We start from the raw sequence: 26,085 nt of genomic DNA on the forward strand, positions 1-26,085 counted from the left end.
GTTGTTTTTTCAAACTTCCACTATGAGTCACCACAATCTTAAATAGGTAGTGAAAGACCGTTTGTAAAGTTAAATTTATTCAAAGATTTGATAAACTGTATTGTTTGGTGTGTTGGTCTACATTGTAACTCTATGATCCACTGATTGCGACAAATTTATTTGCAGTGTGTGGCGTCACTCCCCTGAACACCAGGATAGTTGGAGGTGAAGACGCTCCAGCTGGAAGTTGGCCCTGGCAGGTTAGTCTGCAGAGATTTGGCGGCCATGTTTGCGGTGGTTCCCTCATCAACAGAGAGTGGGTGATGTCTGCTGCTCACTGCTTCTCCAGGTGGGTCACTGTCATATAATGTCTGTCTCAGTCTGTAGTTTAGCATTGCTTTTTGTCCATGTTCTTGCTAACACGAAGCATTTATGTCATTTTTCCTTCAGTCCAAGTACGTCTGGATGGCAGATTTCTCTCGGCCGTCAGAACCTGCAGGGCGACAACCCAAACGAAGTGTCCAGAAGTGTTTCCAGAATCATTTTGCATCCAAACTATGACAGCGACACAAGCGACAATGACATTGCTCTGCTCAGACTCTCCTCACCAGTCAAATTCACAGACTACATTAGACCTGTGTGTCTGGCAGCCAGTGACAGTGTGTTCAACAAGGGTACTGATAGCTGGGTCACTGGCTGGGGCGCAGTCCAGGAGGGAGGTGAGTCTGCTTGTTGTTGTTTCTGAGTTCAGTGCATGTGATCTATAAACAGTAGGTGGATGTGTGAATTGTCTCTGTTCCTATTTGCTCCCTCAGTGTCATTACCGTTCCCTGAAACTCTACAAGAAGTGGAGGTGCCGGTTCTTGGAAACAGACAGTGTAACTGTCTGAATGGAGTCGGTACAGTCACAGACAACATGATGTGTGCTGGTGTTCTGGCAGGAGGCAAAGACTCATGTCAGGTAGGCTGCTTCGTTTCATTTGTCACTTGTTGGTAAATGTGTTTAGGATTTTCTCAAATCCTCAGACGTCTCCTCTCCATCTCCTCAGGGTGACTCAGGAGGTCCAATGGTCAACAAACAGGGCTCCGTCTGGATCCAGTCTGGAGTTGTCAGTTTTGGTTTTGGCTGTGCTCGGCCCAATCTGCCAGGAGTCTACTCCAGAGTGTCCAGATACCAGTCCTGGATCAACTCCCACATCAGCTCTGATAAGCCAGGCTTTGTCCAGTTCACCTCCAGTGGGCTGGATGCTGACAGCAGCTACACCTGTCCTGGTCTACCAGCTCCCACAACACCTTCACCAACATTAAGACCAGTTACTCCTCCACAACCTGTAACCAGTCCTGCAAGTCAGTATCCTGAAACCAAGCCGTCATCTCCATTTATCCACTGAGATTATTTAGCTTTCCTTTATCTGTTATGTTTTTCTGCTTCTATTTATTAATCAATGGTTCACATTTAGGATCCGTGTGTGGCAAAGCTCCCATGAACAGTCGTGTTGAAGGTGGCAGTGGAGTTGTACCCGGTGGAACATGGCCCTGGATGGTCAGTCTCCACAAAAATGGGGTCTACACATGTGGAGGAACCCTCATTGCTGACAACTTTGTCCTCACATCTGACCAATGCTTCTCAACGTAAATATAAAAGACTTTGTACTTATTATTCATTAAAGACATTTAGGAATGGATAATTATTTATGGTGTTCTTTATCGACTTTTCCCACAGTCCCAATCCAGATGTTAGTGAGTGGAGCGTGTTTCTGGGCCAGCGACTTGTGAACGGTGCTGAAGAGTTTGAGATGTCTCTGGGTGTTGTGGACATCAAAGTGAGCAAAAATGCAGGTTCCAATATCGCCCTGCTGCAGCTGGCTAAACCTGTCAGCTACAGAGATTATATCCAGCCAGTGTGCATGGACATTAGCAACACCAGATCCTTCCCCGCTGGAACTCGATGCTGGGTGGCAGGCTGGGAAAAGGGGAGCAAGAGCACAGGTAAGGATCTATCAAGCTTTTGATTTTGTTGCTAATATATATAGAAGCCCATTTTTGCCAGTTATAGAAAAAAGTAAGGTGAAAACTAAGCCTGATTAAAACAAACCCATGCTGAGTCAAAGTTATTGCGTAAAAAGTCATATTTCTCAATTAATTTTAAAAAGTCAAATTATAAAATAAAAAGTTTAAATCATGAGATAAAAAATTGAGTCATAAGATATTAAGCCATAATTATGAGATTACGTTAAAAGGATAAAAATAAGTCACTTGTAATTTTGACTTTTTTGATCATTTCAGCTTTTTATTTCATACAGTAATTATGATTTACCATACCATTTTTTATCAAGGTGAAGTTTTCACCATTTTTTTTTCTTTGACTGGCAGAACTGGGATACCATAGATATAAGTGTAATTTCAGTACATCTTGACTAGACTGATGATTCACAAAAACTATATGTATTGAAGTGAGTAAATCATTTTTCTAGGCACTGTCAAGGCCGGCTCAGGTCTGCGAGACCTTGAAACCCAAGTGGCGAGTTGTGAGAGTGTTTCTGATTCAGAGAACATTTGCACTTACACCATGGACCTTCGACCGGTAAAATAAAAGTTTTCTTATTCACCAGTATCTTTTAAAACCTGTCTGCCTTCTCATTGGGGCAGACATTTTCAGTTTGGAGGTGTCATGAACTGTCTTTTTTTATATTTTCAGGGGGATCAGGGCGGCCCTCTGCTGTGCAAGTCCGACTCATCTTGGTTCCAGGTGGCTGTTGTATCAGTGAGTGGAGGAAAATCAGCCCGAGCTGATGTTCAGGTCTTTGCCAAAACGTCAAGATTTGGGTCCTTCTTAAAGGAGACAGTTGGAGACATGCCATCTCCTGAAACAACTGCCACAGGAAATGCACCAAGTTTCGCAATTTCCTTATTCCTCTTTATCACTGTACCCATTACCTCAGTGTTCCTGCTGTCATGATGTTAGTCACTTCAGTGGTTCATTATTGCACAGTCAGGTTGTCTGACAGCTTTAAACACTATTCTCTCTCTGTGAATGCACATAAGATTCTCAGGTCAATATGTGATAGAAAAAAAAACGTTCCAACTAAGTTTATATTTTTGTATCAAAAAGGGTATTTTTCTCTCGTGTGAAATGACTTGTACATGGGTATTGCTTTTTCAATCTGAATCCAGTTAAATGAAGAACAACTTTTGTTATTTATTCTGTATTCCATTATACCCGTTTTCTTTCTACATAAAAATTTGATGATGACTCGTATATGAAGTGAAATTGTTGAGACAAATTATGTAATTGTAATGTAATTAATGTCATTTTAATCACATACATTTAATAAATACTGATGAAGCATAAAATGTGTCTTTTTACTTAAATCAGAACTCTTACATCAATAGTGCACATTTGATAATTTATTCACAAAGTAAAGCAATTCAGTGCCAATAAAAGTTTCATCAAGTAGTTATTTTTTGCAAGTGAGCAGGTATTCAGCATACAATTTTGTATTTCAGCAGTTTTATATTGCAATATGTGACAAAAAACAGAATCCACCTGATCTTACTGGAGTTTTTTTCCACTATAAAGCAAATTTTACAAATTTTAGCAATAGCAAACACATTTTGCAAAAATACAAATTCAGAAATGTTTCATTGTAGCCCAACAATGGGCTATCTGGTTGAAATTTTTGGATAAAAAAATTACATTTTGTAAAGCCTATGTTAAAAACACACAGTAAAAGTGCCCCTATATGTTGCCCTTCCAGTGGACAAAATGTGGTAAGTGCCCTCTCTTCACCATAAATGCATCAAGACTTTCTGCACAATGCTGAAGACGTAAAACTAGGCTGTATTCACTTACTTTAACTTCCTAACTTGTGACCCCTTGTTGGAAAAAGGTTGAGAACCTCTGTGTTAGGAAACAATGAACAAGATAGTGATATCAGACACAGCCAAGCTTTATAGTTTCATGAATTGAAAGTGGTGGTACGGAACTGTGAGTAGTGGTATGGGTGAACTGGTCAGAGATAACCGCACCGCTGTGATGAAACAGGTGTGTTGTTTAGTGGTCGGCTGTATCAGCCATCATTTTATGCTTCTGGTTCTGGTGCGGGTCCACCTCCATCACCCCCTGCCGCTGTATTTTCATCAATCATCTGCTTGTATTTACTCTTGAAAAATCCAGCCTAAGAGTCCAAAACAAAGAAAGTTATATGAACACATACATGATAAATAAATCAAAAGAGCCAAACTAGATATGAGAATAGCTGTCACCTTATACAGGCCTGCAGTGAGCAAAGCCAGTAATGCCAACCCTCCAAGGGATCCTCCGACAATCTCTTTGGTAAAGTCTGGTTCAGGATACACCTCCACCACTGCCTCAGTCTGAGAGATGAGATGACAGAATGTGGGTCGAGTTCAAGCTCTTGTAAAACACAAATAAATAAAAATAATGTGTAATCACCTTGTGAACAGGAGGGTTGTTATTAGACGATGTTGAAAAGTAGATGTACTGGTTTTCGTCGTACTCCAGACTGGCGGTGCTGGTCAACATGAATTTGGCAGATGGAAGTCCAATCTGTTTGAGAACAAAAAGAGAGTAGGATGAGCCTATTGACACATTTCTTCTGAAAATAATAATTTCGAAAATTTTAACACAGACATTTTACCACTTCATACCAGTTGGAAACAAAATACATCCAAATGCACTTAAAATATGAATAATATGTAAACTCATGAATCAATCTGTCTACATACAACATTATACATGCATTACCTGCTCTATCCATCCAGAACTAAGGTTGGCAGTGATATTGTAGGTTTTCCTCTCCAATCTTCCCATGAACCTGGTGCACTTGAACACTTTGCACTTTGCAACAGAGCAGTCCTGAAAGCAGAGATAGCCGTTAAAAAGCCTGCCAACTCCAGTGGGATGAAAAAATAGTAGGTATGTGACTGTCACACCAGTTCTATGAGTATGTGCAGAGCACCCTAAACTTCATTGGAGTTCTGCCTTGGCACCCTGAGACAGATCTTTGCACTCACCACCCAAGCAATGGGCAGAAACGACACATTATAAAGCAGCTGGGCACCTGCTGTTCAGCTGAACTGAGCAACGGGAACAGAAGAGGGGCCAGTTGATAGAAAAAGCCCCAAGAACTCTTCAGATCCATGTGAATCACGAAGGTGCCAGAAAAAATACTTTTTCATACTTTCTTTTCTTTTTTCCATACCTATCCAGACCTGAACATTACTAAAATCAAATTCCATACTTTTCCGTACTAAGTAGGAACCCAGCCAGTTTATTTATTTGACTTAACAAAAAAAAGAAACACACACACACACTGTTCAGGAAAAGTTAAAAACTTACCACTTTCTTATTTTTCTTTATTTGGGCTACAAAATCTGTGACACGAGGTCCGTCATCTTTGTCTGGTTGGCAGTCTGGAAACTGAAATAGAGCCGATTCAAGTCAATTTAACAGAGAACAAGATCTGCTCCCCATATAACCATACCCACCCTTCCACGAGGCTGTAAAAACAGCTACATTTAATACATTTTCATTGGTTCAGTAACTATTAGTTCCCACGTTACCTGCAAGCTGCTGGAATCCACCCAGATGTCTTTATCACCGAGCTTTACTGGCACCTTGATCACCACAGTTAAATTCAGTGCTCTGATATGATTTACAACCTGTGAGAAAAGGAGGAAATTAAAAGGTTGGCAGGCTAAACAGACTCAATGAGCTTTAAAGTAACACCTGAATCAAGTTGATTAACTAATACTGGTATTATGATAAGATATTTTACCTCAATTGATTGCTTGAATGGTTTCTGCAAATTATTGTATCTGTAAGTGAAATTGGTGTAGCTGAGGGAACTAAACAGACATATTAAACAGTTGATTAATATTGCATAATGAAATGTCAACTTAAAATAATTATTACTTTTTAAATCATGTCTTTCGCTTCACATAGAACAACACAAACCTTTGCATTGTTACAAAAATGCTGTACTTCACATCAATCGCTTGCATTTTGTAGAGTTCGCTTGAGCTGGAGTGCTCCAGATTCCCACTAACAGAGAGGTAAAGTTATTTGTAGAAATGGTTATAGCACTATTGCATACATACTGTACATTCTTGCATATTGTTGTGCATACTGAACAGTACCTGGTAGCCCTTGCAGTGACATTAATCTTCTTGTCAAGTTGACTATTGGTTTCAATCCCATAGGAGATGATGAAGATAGCCTGAAGTGAAATAAGAGATCAGATTACCTCCTCTTTCTGCAGCGGTGAGAGGAGATCCTCCTGTACAAAAAACAAACCTTAGTGTTGCTCTTGAAAATAGGCTTGTCAATAGTGCAATCTGTCTTTCCTCGGGACAAGCCATCTTCACTGTCCAGGGAGCTGCACTCGATTCTTCCCTTTATTAAAAAGAGATTTTAATGAAAGAAGAAATGAAAGCACACACGACAGCTGATCTCAGATGAATTGAAACAGACTTGATCCTGACGCCATACCTGCAGGATTGTAAACTTCCTATAGGAGAGTCCATATGGGTATGTCACAATGACACGGCTGTTGTAGGAGTTCTCCTCGGTGTTCTCCACTGAGACGGTGACATTCAACAGCGCATCAATGCCCACTTTAACAACTGAGGAGCTGACGGATTATGAGGAAAAAGAAAATGAGGGTATAAGAAAAAGAAGACTCCGAACTACAGCCATGCTTTTGGCTAAATGCTAACGTCTTGTTTACCATCTTAGTTTAGCCTGTTAACTTGCTCACATGCTAATTAGCGCAAATCACAGAGCACAGCAGAGGATGATGGGAATGTTTTTTATGTTTTTAAAAGGTATTTGGCCTTAAAATTAAAGGTCTGGAGAAACATGATGATGATGATGCTAGATACAAAAAGTTACAATTAATCCTGAAGGGGGCATGAATGTGTGCACCACATGCCATCACAATACACCCAATAATTGTTGGGGCTTTTCTAGTAAAAACATTAATTAAAACCTAAAGATGTTCTTGGATGAATTCTCTGGGAACATCTGTACAACATTTTGAGCCATTCCATCTTCCATTTGGTGGCAGAAGAGGATCACCAAAGTCCTCAAGATTAATCGTCTGGGCACCATGAATGTCTGGACTAAATTTCATGGCAGTCCATATGATAGATGAAATATTTCAATCTGGACCACAGCAGTGGACCACCTGTCTGCCTGCTACAGAAACACCAACACTCCTGGCCCTGGAGCCATGCCACTAGTATGGCTAAGGGCATTACACATTGAGGTCTGGGGTTCCAGTAGGTACAAAAAGACTTCATACAACATCACTGAATTATCTGTGGTCTGTGAAACTGATAAAAAAAATAAAAAAATAAAATAGAAGAGCGTGCAAACTCTTTGTACTTGTGGAAAAGAGGAAAGTGACCACACACTAGGGATAGACCGATTATCGGCCGGGCCGATTATCAGTGCCGATATTCGGCATTTTGACGCATATCGGCATCGACCTCTTTTTTAATTCTGCTAGTAAAACGAGTCATTTCGCGGGGGTTGTGACACTCAAAAAAAAATTATCCGCTGATTTACAGACGTCTCTTTCACAATGTAAGTCTATGGGAAAAAGTTTTTTTGGGCCAGTGTGCATCACGTGACGGACCCGGAAGTTGTAATTCCACTGTTTGGCCACCATGTAAAACTGGATTCAAAGCCCAGCGCTGTTCCTGGGGGCTTGGTTTCGAAGGTAAGTTAAGGCAGCAGACTCTCCTAAAATTGTAATAAACATCCAAGTCCTCTATACACAACAACTACTAGTAACATTACTGTGAGCCCATTAACGTTATATAAACATAAGCGGCAGCTCTGCTCGCTCGCAGTCCCTCCAGATGGCATGTTAATCACTCGAAACAAGGTTGCTGATAATATCGATATGGAAATAGTCCGTAGTTTGTTTGTACTTAAAAACAAAGTGAAAGATTAACATTTTAGTTATATTGAAATTTTGGAAAACTTTATTTACTGTAGAAAACTTTAGGGAGCTATTTATTTGTTTAAGTTTTCATTTAACTTTATAAGACATGCTGCTGAGCCTGGGAGCTCCCTGCACTTTTTGTTAGAATTTTAAAACAAAGATGTCTATTGTCTAAGATAAAAAAAAACCTTTAACATGTTGCAAATCTGATAAGCTGTTTAATAAACATATGCTTAAAGGCATTTAAACGAAGTTAAGTGTTGGAGTTTGTATTATTCAAAATTTTGACGCCAATATTTTCCCTTTTACTGCAAATGAAGATTGGCTCCAAATATCGGTTATCGGCCTCCTTGACTACTAAAAATCGGTATCGGCCCTGAAAAAACGATATTGGTCTATCTCTACTACACACCCAAGTTAAGGGCTGTCCACACCAAGAGCTATAACAATAACAATAAATATATTGCTTTACAAATCATTCTAACTCAAGTGGATGAGTCCACACCACAGCGATAATGACAATGACAGTGATGACGATATTGTTGGGATCACTTTCAGAATGATTTAATGAATGACAAACACTGACAGCCAATCAATGAGCTTGATTTTTGGGGCTATTTTTTTTACTACATAATGTTGCATGAATGCAGCTGTGCGCCAACCGCTTTTAAGTAGGCTAATTGTTGGCATTGAGGAAATATGATTAGATGATTTACTCTAATAAATCAGTCTTGGTTATAACATTATAATTATTGTCATAGTGACTGCTCTTGTTGTGGAGGGCTCTTTAGGCTTCATTTTTGTAACTCACCTGGTAAAGTTGAAATCCACTTTCAGTTTGTCTACACATTTGTTGTCAGTGCCGCAGTTGATTTCGAACCCTAACTGTGGAAGAGAGTATAAAGTAAACCTTTTTGGCTCAGAAAGTGTCATAGCAAACAGCCGGCAAGGACCTGAAAGTCTGACTGCCTACTCTTACAGGTAAATCATTGGTAAAATCGGACATTATTTAGAAGGCATGACGATTCCTGTGTATTTCAAAGCACTGCAGAGCTCCACACAGTAGCTAACGTGTTGTTCAGTTAACATTCTGACAGATAATTTAAGAAATATGAGCAAGTTCAGACTGAACAATTAACAGAGTGTCTTTAATGATCACTTACAGGATGAATGGTTGTTGTTTGAGCCTGCTGGGCGAGACTTGGTCTGAGATTTGTGTTGGAAGGCAAACCGTCAAATGTGAATCTGAGTTCATTGGAGAGTGAGTTGAGAGCATCTTCTGGACAAGCCTGCAAGAAGAGGGCAGTATCGATGATGTTCAAAAGCCCATATTCTACCCTTTTTAAACAAGGTGTACGTCTAAAAACTCACCTCAACAAAGAAGTTCACAGTAACGCACCCAGGAGGCTGTCCTAAGTTAACATCAGTTGATCCGGTCTGCACTCGTTGTTTCTCATTGATGTAAGCTCGGTTGTTTGGGACCTTGCGGGTGGCATCCAGCGTTAAAGTAAAGTTGATCCTTGCTCGAGCTGAGAATAGATTAGACTTTCATTAAGAGGCTATTGGTGCACACACATAAATGTATCTAAATGGATGGACAGTGGCGAATCAGGAACCTTGTGCTACTTCAGAGTGTCTGGTCATGGTGAAGCAGATTTTAGCTGTGTTCTTCAAAGGTGTTGAGCAGTCTGAGTTCTGAGTCGGGATTTGGTTTGGGCTGAATGTCATCTGAGCTTCCACCATTACTATGGGCTTTGATCTGGAAATGGACAGAGCAGTAAAATATGAGTCCAGTTACATTTCAAAGGTGCCAAATACTGACATTTCCCTCTGTGTCTCATACTGATGCTAAAGGTTGCCTTCTGTGTCTGTATTACCACTTTCACACTGGACAAAAAAAAAAAAACAATACAATCGGCATTGACTCCCGCATTAATTTTCACCCCTCATCAGACGACGTGATATGATGTGTGTTGAAGTTAAGATTGTGGCTTGTTAATACTTTTCCATCTGTCTTGTTCAGTTGGCGCTGAATTTGAAAGAGAAACTGAAATAGAAGATATTAAAAATGTAACCGTTGTTAGTGGCTTGTCAGCTGCCTGATTGGTATAGTACATGCGCAAGTCACAACAGAGATGAGAAAGAAACAAGTTTTAAAAAAACAGAAAGGCAAACTCTCCTGGCATTGAGGAAGGCATCGAACGGCTACTTTTAAACGGTTAGCCCTTGTTTAAAAACCTGCATATACACACATATTTTGTTGTAAAAGTGCTATGAGAGACACACCTGGCTTTAAACCAACTTAAATGTAAACACATCTGCAGAAAAATGAGACGATCAGAGCAACTGCTCCACCCGATATAGTATACAGGAAAAGTTGGGGTTGAATGGTGGGTGAGGACCTTCACCCATGAGAACAGAATTTGCATTCCGTGTAAAACCAAACATAATTGATTTTTTCCTAAGCCTAACAAAGTAGTTTTTGTGCCTAAACCTAACTAAACTGCCACTTCACCTAAAGATTTTACGCATCACATACAGAAGCTACAGGAGACTTCATGAGTCGCAAAGGGGCGTGACAAAGTGCCATCGGTATTTGATGACCTGGGTTGAAAATACATGTGAATAACCTTTGGTTCTGAGATTAAATATCCTAATAAAACTGGATATCTTAGCTGTCTGATACAATCCTTTAATGAACAGTTGTGTCCTTAATTAGTACACACACAGCACACTGCAAAGCTCAAGTTTAATTAACCCTTAAAAATGAACACAAATGGTAGAATTATACTAGAAAGTACAATGTATGACAGGAGCCTCTTGGACTTACCTGAGTAAGACAACTGTGCCCTTTGAACCCACCGCTAAGTCGGGCAAACCGTCCATACTATGGTCAAAAGATGACTGACTGATTGACATGCCGAAGAACTTCAGCCCTGACCTGACTTTAGGGCCAGCAATTCTCTGTGTAAATGGAAATATTAAATTCATCAAATTGGTTTAATATTAAATACAGTGGCAAACAGGAAGCCATACTTCAGGATCTTCTTTGATCTCACTCACCTGTGAGTAAGAAAGACTGATTCTTCCTCTTCCTTCACCGTGGAATATGTAGATGCTGCCTTGACCGTCGTTCTCCAAAGGAGCTCCAACGGCCAAATCATTGAAACCATCTCTGTTAAGATCAGGCAGTACAGCAAGAGAAGAGCCAAACCTTCCTTTGTCAGATGCATCCCCTCTTAATACTGATGGAGAATGTAAGTGACAATCGACATTCTGGTGAAAATATAAGGATGAGAGTTAATGTTTGCGTTGCCAGTGAATAAACACATTGGATTAATGGCACTCGATAAAACTGTCATTTACCAAACCAGATAATTCACAAACGTAAACTCTTCCCTCTCTGTCAGTGTCCACGAACATAGGGGCAGATATGAAGATCAGGTCAGTGAAGGAGTCACGATCAACATCCATGGCACAAACCTCTGCCCCAAAGTATTCGCCGCTCTGATACTGTAATAATCAAATAAAAGAAGAGATCAACCAGTATTTTTTTGAATGTGCGTCACACTGTCTTTTAGGACCGTCTACCCATCTTAACTGATTGTAAATACACACCTTCCATTCATGGGGGTCAATCTTTTTGTATCTTCCCTTTGCCTCAACTGTCATCACAATTCCTCGGTGTTTATATCTTGGAGCACCAACAATTGTCAATGGGCCTTGCCTCGTGTTGGCAACTGCAATGGAGTAACCTAGAGTTCAAGAGTCAAACATAAGTTATCCATTAATATCTAAAGGGTTGGCCAACTGTGGATATGTGTGTGTGTGTACATATATATATATATATATATATATATATATATACACAGTCATGGAAAAAATTATTAGACCACCCTTGTTTTCTTCAATTTCTTGTTTATTTTAATACCTGGTACCACTAAAGGTATAATACAATGAACACGACAAAAAATGCAGCTGATCACATAATACTTTATGTCCTATTTGACATTCTTAAGCTTAATTGTATTCCCAGGGTATATAAGAGGCCATGTCATGTCATAAGCAGCACTGCACATGCAAAGGCTTAGAGTGGTATCCTGCTTACATTCAAGCCATAGCACAACTCAGAAGTTGTCAGCTCTCACATAATGCCTAAAACAAAAGAATTATGTGAAGCCACAAAGGCAGCCATCTTGGCACTGCTGGAAATTGGCATGAGTGAGAGACAGGTAGCAAAAAAACTAAAGATCTCCAAGACAGCTGTTCATTACAACAAGAAAAAAAAAGCCGAACACGGCACTACCAAATTGCTACCTGGCCGCGGCAGGAAACGTCTCTCTACCCCACGAGATGACCGTGCACTCGTCCGTTCCTGTGTCAGGAATCGTCGTCAGACCTCCAGGGACCTTAAAAATGAGTGGGCACTGTCGAGAAATGTGACTTGTTCGGCAAGGACAGTTCGAAACCGACTTGTTGAAGCTGGTCTGAAGTCACACAGAGCACGGAAGAAGCCCTTCATCAACGAAAGGCACAGGAAGGCCCGGTTACTCTTTGCTAGGGATCACAAGGATTGGACTGTTGATGATTGGGCTAAGGTTCTCTTCAGTGATGAATCCAATTTTGAGTTGATGCCCACTCCAGCTAACTTACTGGTTAGGAGGAGGCCTGGAGAAGCCTACAAACCAGACTGTCTTGCCCCTACAGTAAAACATGGGGGTGGATCAGTGATGATCTGGGGTTGTTTCAGTATGAGTGGAACAGGGCAAATGCAATTGTGTGAAGGGCGAATGAACCAGGTCATGTACAGGGCTACTCTTGAAAACAGTCTTCTTCCATCAGCTGGAAAACTCTTTCCTGCCTCGAATGACTGGATTTTCCAACAAGACAATGCCCCTTGCCACACAGCAAGGTCAGTTAAAGCCTGGATGGAGAACCACAACATTCGCACCATGCCTTCGCCTGCTCAATCACCAGATCTGAATCCAGTTGAAAACCTATGGAAAATCATCAAACTCAAAATGGAGAACCACAAGCCCAAAAACAAAGCAAATTTGTTTGAATTTGTGCAACAGGAATGGGCTGCTGTGACAGCAGAACAATGTCAGAAGCTGGTGGAGAGCATGCCAAGACGCATGGCTTCAGTCATCAAAAACAATGGTTACGCAATCAAGTACTAACTCCTGTGTGTATCATGTGTTTAAAGCAAACAGAAAAGAAAACATGGAATGCTTAAAAGCAGTGTTTTTGGCAGTACAGTGCCATAGCTATTGATGTAAGAACTTAAGTGATTTTGGTTACTATCAAGAAAACCATGGAAAATGGCTAGATATCAGCTCTTAAATTAAACTCTTACGAGCTATTTTTGTTGTTATCATTATATTTGTCCAAACAAATGTACCTTTAGTTGAACCAGGCATTAAAATGAACAAGAAATTGAAGAAAACAAGGGTGGTCTAATAATTTTTTCCATGACTGTATATATATATATATATATATATATATATATATATATATATATATATATATATATATATATATATATATATATATATATATATATATATACACATGAAGAGTTTTCACGTTGGTCTCCTCAAAAGACATTTGCAAAACCATAAAAATTTCTACATTAGCTGCTCTTCCAGGATTTGTTTATAACTTACTGCCTTCTGTGCTCTACTCTGAATTAGGTCTACCAACAGGCTCAATAGCAGGTGTGGTATTTGTTTCTTTGAATAGTCTTTGGGGCGGCTGTAGCTCTGTTGGGCTGCTGTAGCTAAGGAGGTAGAGTGGGTCGTCCAGTAATCGGAAGGCGGCTGGTTCAAATCCCCAGCCCCCCCGGCGGCAAATCAAAGCATCCTTGAGCAAGATACTGAAACCAAAATTCTCCTGATGAGCAGGTCGGCACCCTGCATGGAAGCCTCTGCCATCAGTGTATGAATGGGTGAATATGACAAGCGTAGGAAAGTGCTTTGAGCGGTCAGTAGACTGGAACAGCGCTATAGAAATACAAGTCATTTATCTTTGACTAACCTTGCTGTCACCTCCTTTTTCAAAAATACAATCCTTTGTCATATTTCCCTTGTGAGATTAAATAGGAACAAAAACCAAAACAATGCTCATACACAGACCTTCATACCTTTGACTCCTTTTTTGTCATTCATTCCAAAAGATGGAAAGACAAACTGAAGGATTACATCTACATGTGTAAGTTAGTTAATAGCGTCATATTCATACCCAGATAACTGTCAGTCTCCATGTAATCAGGCAAATAAGACTTCCCTTTCCCGCCAGTGCTTGTGTATCGCAGGAAGCCTCCCTTCCACTGGTTGGCGCCAACAACAGTCATCTGAAATCCCTGCCGCTTGGAGAGAAATTTAAAGAAAATGTATTTGGCACGAAAACATCAGCCAGAGAAAAGACTTACTGCATCATTATTTTAAATCTGGATTCTGTGTAAGTGTATCACTGTGTGTGCTTTTCAGCCACAGAGTGTGAGTCTATGTGTCTAACACTTTATTGTCCAGTGCATTTCCAGTGTTTTTTTTTAAATTACCCCAGGCACATAAGCTGCTCTGAATCCCTCTTGAGACATTTCCATTTCCAGTGTATTTCCACTTGCTTGAGATCCTGTAACAGCAACATAAATGAGCATGAAGGTTTCATTATGCAGCACGAAACTATGAACTGCACGCCAGTTGCATTCCACAGTTCCATAAGACCTATCCAGTGTATTTACAACGACAAACTCAATAAAACAACTCTGATTTACAAGTTCATGCTTAGACTGAAACAGTACATAGATTTACAATTTTATCATGGCCCCAAGAAGTAATTGCCAATGATTATTTCTTGTTTGTTAAAGTATTTTAGTATAGCAGGTAAGACTATTTACTCAAAGTGTTGATTTCACTAATGTCAAATGACCTGATAGCTTAAAATGTGACTTTTACCTTTTTATCCTTTGGAACTAAATATTTACGTTTATTTCTGAAAATCCAAAAATGTTGGCATACTGTTATGGTAAGTTAGCATCTATACCTTCGATAGAGAAGATTTTCTCCTGCAAATTCTGTCTTATTTTTTCAAGTGCAACAAAGCTCTCCACTTGAAACACATGGTCTGTTGGGGGAGAAGATGCAATGGTTCCCAGTTCCTGTTTTGCATCCGGTCTATGAAATGCAGTCCCCACCTAGAGATGTTGAGAAAAATTTTAGAGGTTTTGAACTTGTTGTTAAATATAGAGTCTATTCATATAACTGACACTCAAATGTATTCTTTAATCGGCAAGAGTTTAGTTAGAAACTATGAACATTTAACATTTTTGAAAATACATTCTCATTATTTCTTCTTTTATTCAATAATGGTGATATAAACATAATCAAAACAATATAACTGAGACACCCAATGTATTATTTAATTACTATCATTAATATTTCAAATAGTTTGGGCCCCAAAAGAATTACTTATTAGAATCATTTCCCCTTTAAATTTGATTTGTTTTCCAGTCCAGTAAAGTGTAAGATCATTACAGAACCACAACGGTTTTAAATAGTAGCATACATTTTATAAAGACGTGATAAATCAAAGGTATATCAATACAACTTACCCCAATAGCAAATCGAACAATCTTTTTACTTTCAGCTGAATCTGCTGCCCTGTCCAAGTCATCCCGGTCATTAGATTGTCCGTCTGTAATTACTATCAGAACCTTCTTTACATTTGGCCTGGAACCTCTTTCTGCTGTGAAGACATAGTTGCTGACAAAAGACAGACCTGCTTTCAATACATTCTTTTAGTACATTTAGTCGTTTTCATATAAATGAAATATCTTGTATCGTTAAGAAAACCCACTAAAGGGTTAGTTCACCTAAATCCTAAATGACAGATGCAAATATGTATTCAAACATTAGTATATTAAATAATGTGTGCAACAAAAAGTAAATAATAGTTTACTAATGTGATCAAAATGTAATTGTTATCATCTCTTATGTTATCAGCTCTGATGGAATATATTTTTTATAGACAATTTTTATCTCACACAAACCACTAATAAAATTGTTTAAAAAGTTATAACATTACTAACATTTAGTAAACATTGTTAATTTTAATGTAATTGTTTGTTACCAGTAACAAAAAAATAAATATTAAACTATTAATTTACTATTTATTAAAGGGATAATTTGTAATATACGTGCAGGATTCAAAGTTAGCTCCAAAACTATAGGGGGTAGCGTGTTGCCTGAGCCATGACTTAGATCAAAAGGGGAGGCGCCGCAGGCAATGAGGTTCAGCTCAACCTGGCTTAGCAGCCTAACAGTGAACATGGCTGGACAATGAACTGGGACTGAACAAGATGGATGCCAGTTTGAATACAGGGGATACAGTCAAGCCCCCAGGAGGAGTGCCAGGTTCTGAAGCCTGTTTTCGTTTTGGCCAAACCGTGTAATTACATCATCACATGATGCACTGCAGCCCAAAAAGACTTTTCCCATAAGCTAACATTGTGAAAGAAGGGTCTGTAAAACGGTGGATATATTTTTTGGAGTGTCACAACCCTCGGGAAATGACTTGTTTCACTATCAAAATTTGAGCCATTCGGTCTAATAACATTTGGAAAGTCTAGAAGAGACACACAATTAAATTATTTTATCCCACTCAAGTTCGCCGGGCGCTTAACCGGAAGTTAGTTCGGTTGGCAGATGTCTCTAGTGCGTATGTTCTATGGGCTGCACAATGCAGAAGCTATGCGGAAGAGCCCCGGGCAGAAGTCGAGTGTTTTTTGGCTTCATGCGCCACTGAGCAGCTTTCATAGAAATGAATGGGGCTCCGCCTCGAGGGCTGTGTCCAGTAGGAATAGGTCCATGGATACAGTACAGATGTGATTTACAGCAGCTCTGATCAGGACTTTGACTTCAGGGATGACAAGACACGTCAGTCGGGGACAAATAAAAAATAGTCTAATTGTCTTCCCTGAATGCTGATGATTGATCTGTTTATAATTATTATTGCTATTATGATTGTTACTCATGCTATTATTTATACTATTTACATCATTACATGTTTTTTGCTATAATATTATCTTACTTATTTGTTTGTTTATATCCTTACTATATTGTTATTATTCAGTCATATCAGAAAGTTCATAGATTTCTTTTCAACAGATTTCACTCATTATCATGAAACCTGCGGCCTTATGTATTATTATTATTATTATTATGTATAATGTGTATTGCTAGGTCTACTGATTATTACCCCTTAATTTAATTTAAGCAACATTTTGTAGAAATTGGCATTTTGTGTGATTTGGTGCCACAATTTTTGAGTGCAACACCACTGTTGTAAATACAATCTGCAGACTAGGACTCGCTGCACTTGTGGCAATGAGCCTTGTCTGCATCAGCTTTAGTGAACAGACTTTTAAGCACACTTTCATCAGAGCAGGTCTGTGTGCATGCAGGCTGAGAGAGCTGCCCCGCCCCTTGCGCATCGCACTGATGACAGCCTCATGACAAGGAGAGATCTCTCTTTTGAAGTGAAAGTAGCAAAAGTACAGCGAATAATGCAGCACCCAATAAAAACTTTGAATAAATGTCTCAAAATCTGAGGGGGAACTCCGCCCTCCCTTGCGAGTAGATGCAAGTTTCAACTGGTGTAAACTTGCAGACAATGCCCCCTTTCAAAACTATCGCTTCAAGCGTCCCCTGACAATCTCTGAAAGCCCCCGTTGAGAAACACTGCACTAAAAGCTAAGAGAGCATCTGAAACATTGTAAAATTGCCACACACATACATGGCAAATGGTAAATGGTAAATGGACTTGCATTTCAATCGCACTTTTCCAGTCTACTGACTGCTCAAAGCGGCATCTCCCAGCTGAAGCTACGGGGGGTTTTGGACTATCACCTCTTGAGGTACAAAGGACGTGCCCATGCTAGCTGGTTAGCATAGTTACTTCAGTATACATCTCTGCATCACAATACATAGACATCATTGACATAATGTCAACTCTATTGTTTCATCCGTACTCTGTTTATCATGTTTGTATTTATGTTTAAAATGATAATTTTGGCCATAATTTACAAACTGCCCATTTACTGATGATTATTAATGTTAGTGTTACCGTTTAACTTTATGGGAACAATAAAGTTTGCTATATAAAATCATCATAAGGTAATGTCTCACATTAGCATCATGACAGCACTTACACAACATGTCTGATGGCGGCAGCTGTGTAAGTCCATCCACCAAACTGTCTTATTGTCTGAATTTGATTTTGCCAGTTATTAGCATCAAATGTATTAAAGTAATAATGGATGATGGGGCTTGTGGAGAACTGGACAATGGCAAACTGCAAAAAAGAAGAAACAAATGTAAATATGCATGGCTACAAATTGAAATATTTAACAGTCAAATCATCTATAAAACAGCACCTTTCTGTGAGGACAATTAAGAGAATGAAGAAGCAGTTGAAGGTGGGGGGTACTTGGTGGATGTTTGGTAGACTGTTTAAATTTGTCAATTGCTAATCTCACTTTCTGTAACTTTTAAAACACACACACACACACACACACACACACACACACACACACACACACACACACACACACACACACACACACACACACACACACAGCCTAAAACTGCTGAATTTCCAATTCTCTGGCTCATTCTATGGTTTCAAAAGAATTCAGTGATCAAACCTTTGTGTCTTCTCCTGGGAATGAGCGGACCAGAGCTTTCACAAATTCCTTCATTCTTTCAAAATCTGCTCCATCTACGCTGCCGGAGCCATCCAGCAGAAATGCAATGTCTGCTTCGGTCCGGCACTCTGTCAAAAAAAAGAGCTGGATCAACGTCTGAACAGTCTTTGCAGTTTCCCCTCAAGTCAGTCATGACTTAGTTTTTTTAATGTCTCATTGTATTTCTTTAACATCACATGTAGGTATATTGTCTGTTTGCTTGTTCTGGGGCTCAAGTGCACTGTTAGACTCGTCACGACAGACAAGCCTCTTGGAAAGGTGCGATAATGCAACCAATACAATACTCCAATACTAATTTCTGTCAGTATGCATGTTGGGTTGTGTGTGAAAAAAGTGTGAGAGTGATATTATCAGATCTTTTCCACCACTTTATCATTATTGGTATGCTTTTAACTCTGCCTTTAAGATAATTAAAACATGACTTAAAAACATATTTACCTTCAGGGGAAGAAGGCACAGGACCTCTAACACCATTATTACTGTCTATCTGAACGCAGACACCATTGTACAAGGTGATACTTTTGCAGTCCTTTGGGATGGTTGGACCACATACCTGAAAAGAGACATGGTCAGTCCTGATTAATAGAAAGTCTGTTGATTATTTCCTGTCCCTAAGTAATACATTTTCAAGCTGCAAGAAGACTGTTACAATGGTAGAGAGATGAATCAAAGTGAAAAAGGGTTCATAACAAAGTAATGTGAATATTTGCAGTTCATCAGCTCACCAGTGTGTTTTGTGTGGTGGGATCTATTGTCATTGTCAAACCAAGGGACGTGTTGACTGCAAATTCTGGCACTGCATTGACAACATTCATCAGTTATGTTCAAACAGTCATTCAGGATACATTGTGATAGCAACAGTGTCAGTGACCAAACAAACCACAGCCACCATTATTAAAATACTTCCTTGTGTGATTTCATAACTTTTAGCAGCATTAGATAGTTTAAGCTACATTAGTGCCATCTAATAATTATTTTCTGTTATTCTTAAAAACAAGCAGTGGTTGGAATAGTAAATATAAATAAAAAATATAAATAAATATAAAAGTAGAATAATATATAAGCCGAGTATGGCCATGCTTGCAATTATTTTTTTAATGCCATGATCATGAGTTTATTATTTCATCATCTCAAGATAACAAAGCTATTTTTTCTGTGATAACAGCAGTGATAAACACAGGTAACACATTATAAAATTAACGCTTTAGGTAGTATTATTACAGTTCCATGTCAAGTCACGTTTTACCATTACGTGTTTATTGAGGTTTTATTTAATGAGTTGTTTTTTTTATACCATGCCACCTCCACCAGTGTGCCACCACCCTCTTATATAAAAGAAGAATCGTGTTGGCTAAATGCCAGAGTTTATCAGAAAAAAGTACAAAAACATAAGAGTCAAGGGCACTCTATTTTTTGAGAAGCTGAGGGAGCCCTCTACAGCAAGAGATGTCAAAATTTATCAGACCATTTTGTAAGATTTGTAATTAATTGCAAAATACTTTAGCTTCTGTGCTACCCCCTAACCCACTAAGAAACAACATTACCCTCTTCTATTTTATAACGCCTAGTCATACTTCTGCATGTTTTGAAGTGAGAGTAATGCAAAAGTAATGTAAAAAGTAACTCATTACCCCACGAGTAGCTGGTTTGAGTGTTCGTTATGTACTATAAACTTAATAAATGGTATAGTGTAGAAACAGGGCAGAATGATCAATAGGTTTATAAACAGTGGTCAACCTAACAGCAGATGTGTTCAGCAGAGCGAAGAGCTCTTGTAGGCACAGGCTGAAGTACAGTATATAATGGGTTAATTATCAAGCTTTCTTGCAATAATTAACTTGTGATCTTGAAATGAAAACAATATGAAGAATAATTGCAAGTATGGCCATTTTCGTTTAGCTACTCAATCTTCTGGCAAGTTAAGCCAACATACATCTTCAAGGCTGAATCTTATGTCAAATAAACTTTTAAGACCTATTACAGTAACTTTCCCAGAAATATCCTGAAACCATACCTATCAGGTGATATACACAAGGTCCCATCTGTTGAAAATCTCTGCCCTCAGGAATCAAAAACCAAACCCTCACGCTTGTAATTTTTTTAAATGATAAGAGTTAATGAGAATCCTTGTGCGTACAATCTTTTAATCATTCAAGTATTGTTTTATGAAGAATTTGGATGAGAAGCTGCTTACGTGGAACTGGTAGTTTGCTGCAGGAGAGTGGAGATCTTGAAGTGGTGGTCGTGGGGCACTTATATATTTGCCCCCGTTCACGGGATGAAGACTGTTCAAGAGGAGCACTGACTAGTAAGCTGAGGAAGTAAAGCCAGACATGTGAAAGTTGCCTATATATGGTGTTGCTATACATGACAATGCTACGTAACTGATTTGTCAGTACCACCCTTGTTGACAACAGCATGCATGCTTTGACTTACTCTGATCCTCTCTGCACCACCTGGTATCCAAAGCCTGCAGCATTGTTAGTTACGGACTTCCAGGCCACAGGATCGACATTGAAACAAAGTGCAGCTTTTAACACTGAGGAAAAGAAAAGAAGGAACAATTTTTTTCTGATTTAAAGCTGGGGTTGGTAAAATGGAAAAACCGTGATGCCCAGGCTACATTTTGAAAGTATGCAGCCAGAAGATCCCACCCCCGTTTCCTCTGGCCTCTCTCCAAAGCCACTCGACCCAAACCATGAACAGCTTTAAAGCCACTATGTGTAACTGTACTTTAAAATCATTCTGATCACATGCTGTATGTCTGAGTGTGTTGTATCATCTGTGTGTTGCTTTCAGAGCATTTACAGGGTGGAGAGTTGTGAGTTGATGTCTGCCAGAGTGTATTCTTTGATAATACCACAGAGGGGCACCAAAGTCAAAAGCTAACATGTGGCCCAAAACAATTATTCAATTCAACAACATATTTTGAGCCAGTTATCTGCCCACTTTTAATTCTGATTCTCTGTGATGTTTCATCTATTATCTAATAGCAAAAAACATAAAATAAAACATAGACTAACTGAAATGTAAAGATACAGTTCTACTTTAGTACTACTTTACATGGCAACATGTAGGAGGTCCTCTTTCTATAATTGCTTTTGCATGGGATTTTCTCACATTGAGTGATATGGTGCAAACAAAGACTTCCCTTTTTTCTCCTTTTTTGGCCACAACAGGAAGTTTCCAAACATGGTCAATATTATACAAAGAAAAGATTTACCTCTGATGAATAGTAATTCATTTTCTACATGTCTGTTCACTTCATAGTGACGTCATATTATATATTTTTTTTGTCATAGTTTCCTTCAGACGTATACATGAACACATGAATCACCATGAGACCTACACCCTCAGGTTCTGCTTTTTCTTGGCATCAATACAGCATTTGTTAGGTTACTTTGGCCTTTACAGCTTCAGAAAGACAGCAACATTAATGAGCTATTATATAAAAATGTTTCCAATGTATTATTTTATTTCTGTTGTATTCTGAGGCAGTGGATCATGTTGAATGTACATCAAGTCCAACCACCAGTGGCAGAGGATATTACTAATGCAACTTCAGGAAGTCGTTCACCACCTCCCCACCTACAGATAACAGCTCATCGATCAAATCAGTTTTATTCATACAGCCAAAAAGCACTTCATCTCTCTCTTGTGTCTATCGGTGTCACAAGTCAGGTCGGTCTTAGCAAAACAATCATGTTTTACTCCTAAGAGCCTCATAATGGCTGTTGCAGCTTGTTTATGGTTAATTTTAATTCATAACAATATAATAATTTAGGATGTCTCTCCCTTAAGACTTTTCACTATAAAACACCTTCAGTCCCCTGCAGCTCTGCACAGGCTAACCAAACATGCATTATGAATGGATAGATTGATAATATATTTAAGATCTTACATTCAGTTACACAGGTGGTTAAGGGCCAATTAACTAGTATTTAGTTGTAGTTGTTGTCAGTGGCATCTTGTGGATAAAGCACTCATACAATCTAAACAGACTGTATTCAGTCACGCCCACTTTTGTGCTTTTCTTTTTTTACAAACGAATCACATACCTCCTCCTCCAGTCTGACCAAATTTGGTATATGACCTTTTTGAATATCTTAATGACCCTGACTTAATTGTTGATATGTCACAATGTATTCCTTAACTACTTGCCAGACTCTTGCAGGTGTGAGCTATTTGTTACAAACTTCCATTACATCTACTGTGTGCAATATTTCATACGTTTAAACGGCCATAACTCAGTGCTCAAAAGTCTGACTCAATTGTTTTGTTTTTTACATTACTTGCAATTGAATTGTATTTGTAAAAAAGAAAAACATAAGATCTCGGACAGGACTTAGGTATCCTTTTAAAATCGAGCAAAATGTTTTCTACCATAAAAATAAAAAACACAGAGGATTGTGCTTGGTGAAGCTATTTTTTAGGATCAAGAGTTTGAGTACACTTGTCACATACTGATGCAGGTAGTTTGATTCACAGAGGAAATGAAATACAAACATTCAGGTTTTCTACATACTGTTATCTTTCAGCCCTGGTGGCTTTAAAACAACACAGATAACACTTCCTGATGATTTATTACTACACTTCCAGCATGTTGCAGGAACTTACAGAATATTTTCACTGCTGGCACAAATATTTATAATTAATAGACAAAATCAGGAGATATAAACTTGTCTTACCTGACAAAAATACGGTAGCTGTTATTTTCCAATCCATTGTGATACTCCCATGGAAAATACAAAGTGATATATATTCACTAAACTTGTGCAAATTAATGTGGAAATGTTATTTCTGGCTCCCTAGTAATTTTTTCTACAACTGAAACTGTCAAGGAGGAAGATGTTGACAGAAAAATGGAGAAATCATAAGTGGACTCAAAGCTGAGGCAGCTAGTTTGAGGAACTATTATGTAGGAGGGGTTAAAATATTGTCACACTTTCTGTTTTATAAGAGTGCACTGTATGTTGTCATTTGATTGCACAAAGCAGGGGTATTGTTAAATCGAGATCCAATCTCTCAAGCACTTACTCAAAGATTAATGCTTAAAAAATAATTTATTTATAAGTTAGTCTAAGAGCAAACAGGTTAAACTAACCAGGAAGAGTGGATACTGATGCTCAATTGGGTGCATAGCTGATAAATAAGGACTAGATCATGAATAACAAGCACATCATCGTTGTTGGGTGTGGTGCCAAATATTTTGCTGATAAAAAAAGGAAGTAAATGTTAGCCATCATGGTTTTATCATTCAAAACATCATGGCAGATTCAACAGCAGCAAGATGGCCTTATGTGTATTCAGATGTATATAGAAGAATATATATTAAAGGAAATTCAAGTGAAAAATTGCCTGTTTTCTTTAGATACTAAGTTTTTTCCAGTCAGGGAGAGAGGGAGTAATATTTTCTAATATCAAGACATTTACAACAGGCAAATGATTTTTCACCAAAGCCCTGATCAAACAGGGCTCCTCACAGAAAACACAAACTAAAAATACAAAGATCCATTTCTCCTTTTTGCTAGACTTCCTCTGCACTGTCTCATCCCAATTGTGAGCCAACCAATCTGTGTGTGCCAGTTTTTGAGAGGCATGCACTATGAGTAGGACTTCATGTCTCTCCTCAGCTGTTCATGTATGATTTTAAAAATGAAAAATGTTTGTGGAGGCGCCTACTGTGAATGTTAATCTATCAATTTACGATGGATTACATAAATTACTTTAAACTATGAATTACATATACTTCACTGTCAAAGGAAACAGACAAATGAGCTGATTAGACAGAGATAATGCCTTATCAAAAGCTCACTGCTGTCTTGCTGTTTGAGACATTTCTGTCTGATAGATGATAAACTGAGCGACCCTGCTAATTTTGTGCCCTTGTCATGTTGCATGTTGACTCATTCAGCCCTCAGCTTCTGTTCAGGAAGTGAACCTCTTTTCCTACCAACAACAAAGTTGGTACTATTGTCAGCACCACCCATGTCCATTACTTTGACCATCTGCATGGTGCTTTTCAAATGTGTCTTTCTTTGGCAACCTAGCCGAGTCACAAAATGAAACACAGATATAGTGTTGCAACTTGACTGGTTGACTGTGCAACCTTTGCCAGTCACCAGTTGACCCTTTCCTGCCGAGCAGACACGATCGAGAAAGGTCATGAAAAGGTCAAGGATCAGCGTGCTGTGGTGCTGTGTCTGGATTAGATTTCTAAGGGCAGGTTAGTAATGTTGTCACATGCTCTCGAAGCCTCTGTGTGAGCGCGTGTGTGCGTCTGTGTGTGCACTACATACTGCAGTTACCCCAAAGTTATCTTCCTTCACACAACCAAAGGACCTCTGGGTGCTGAGATGCTCTTCTCATTTGAGACAGCGACTTTTAAACAAACTGCACTTGAATAGTGTATGAAATGATCACACAATTACATTCACCGCAAAATGAAAATTCATTTTGAAAAGTCATTATCTACTCGCCCTTGATCAAAACATTTCACAGCATTCTCTGTAACAACTGAAGTAGATGGGGACTTGTTTTAAAACATACAAAACAACTGAAAATAACATAAAATGGCTTTCTACAACTTGTCTGTCATATCCAAGTCTCAAGAGGCCCAGAGATCTCAAATTGATTTGAAAAGACGTTTTTTTACACCCTCAATGCTCAGTAAATGAGGTGCGCTAATGCTTTTAGCTTAGAAGCTACAGTGAAGATTTGGGTTATTAGATAGGGTGTAAATAACGTCTTTTCTAATCAATGCGGGATCTTTGGGCTTTCTGGAGATGTGGATTATGCTAAACTATTTGGAGTTGGATTTTATTTACTTTTTACAACAAGAACTCATCCACTTTAGTCATTTAGGAGAATGCTGCAACACTGTTTTACTGAGAAGCTCCAGAAATGTTTTAAACTTCACCTGACTTCCAATTGGCATGAGGGTGAGTAGATAATGACTGAATTTTCATGTTTGGGTGAACTTTTCTTTTAAACTAGGATTTACAGGGTGCAGGGATGTGCTCGGAAGTTACATAACTTTGTGTAAGGAGGATGCAGAGAACACTGACATCAAAGTGTCATTCTTTATGAAATAATTCTACCTATTTAATGAACTATTTGTACTATACCATCAAACCACATTTCTACTTTTGTCCCCCCCCCCCATCTCCAACCCTAACACTCGCTTTCTCTGCCATTCAATGAACCACTCTTTGCCCTTTCACTGGCTGCTCACCACCATGTTACTCCAGCCTGAGTCCCTCTGAATGTCACGGGCCATCTCTGGTTGCGTCCTGTTCTTTTAATAGCCGGGCAGCTGAAATGTGAGGGGTCACAATGGGAGGATAAATACAAGGGCCAGCGGGC

The 26,085-nt window shown here is 38.9% G+C and overlaps 1 protein-coding gene and 1 pseudogene across 1 annotated transcript; one reads left to right on the top strand and one right to left on the bottom strand.

Moving 5' to 3' along the window:
• The window catches only part of LOC141015113 (uncharacterized), a 29,862-nt pseudogene extending 26,704 nt beyond the window's left edge, over positions 1-3,158 (top strand).
• Positions 3,159-3,374: 216 nt separating this feature from the next.
• Positions 3,375-23,599, bottom strand: LOC141015402 (integrin alpha-M). Its single transcript, XM_073489467.1, has 30 exons — positions 23,409-23,599; positions 21,157-21,259; positions 20,915-21,033; positions 19,446-19,516; positions 19,159-19,273; positions 18,661-18,788; positions 18,166-18,308; positions 15,568-15,718; positions 15,000-15,150; positions 14,515-14,588; positions 14,196-14,322; positions 11,574-11,710; positions 11,322-11,468; positions 11,019-11,231; positions 10,786-10,919; positions 9,572-9,714; positions 9,327-9,484; positions 9,119-9,244; positions 8,767-8,840; positions 6,494-6,635; positions 6,299-6,397; positions 6,142-6,221; positions 5,960-6,046; positions 5,781-5,850; positions 5,566-5,664; positions 5,342-5,422; positions 4,748-4,858; positions 4,436-4,549; positions 4,246-4,356; positions 3,375-4,157 (listed from the first exon to the last, which is right to left on the bottom strand). Exons 1-30 carry the CDS (start codon positions 23,443-23,445, stop codon positions 4,062-4,064), a joined length of 3,441 nt encoding a protein of 1,146 aa, XP_073345568.1. The 5' UTR covers positions 23,446-23,599; the 3' UTR covers positions 3,375-4,061.
• Positions 23,600-26,085: the final 2,486 nt, after the last annotated feature.

The sequence above is a fragment of the Pagrus major genome, chromosome 20 (assembly GCF_040436345.1).
Source record: "Pagrus major chromosome 20, Pma_NU_1.0".
NCBI lineage: Eukaryota > Metazoa > Chordata > Actinopteri > Spariformes > Sparidae > Pagrus > Pagrus major.

Coding starts and splice junctions, on each gene's coding strand:
- LOC141015402 (XM_073489467.1), bottom strand. CDS start 23,445: ATGGATTGGAAAATAACAGCTACCGTATTTTTGTCAG. Junction 11,469..11,573: donor TTGACCCCCATGAATGGAAG/GTGTGTATTTAC, acceptor TGATTATTACAG/TATCAGAGCGGCGAATACTT. Junction 9,715..10,785: donor GGCACAGTTGTCTTACTCAG/GTAAGTCCAAGA, acceptor GTCCATTTCCAG/ATCAAAGCCCATAGTAATGG.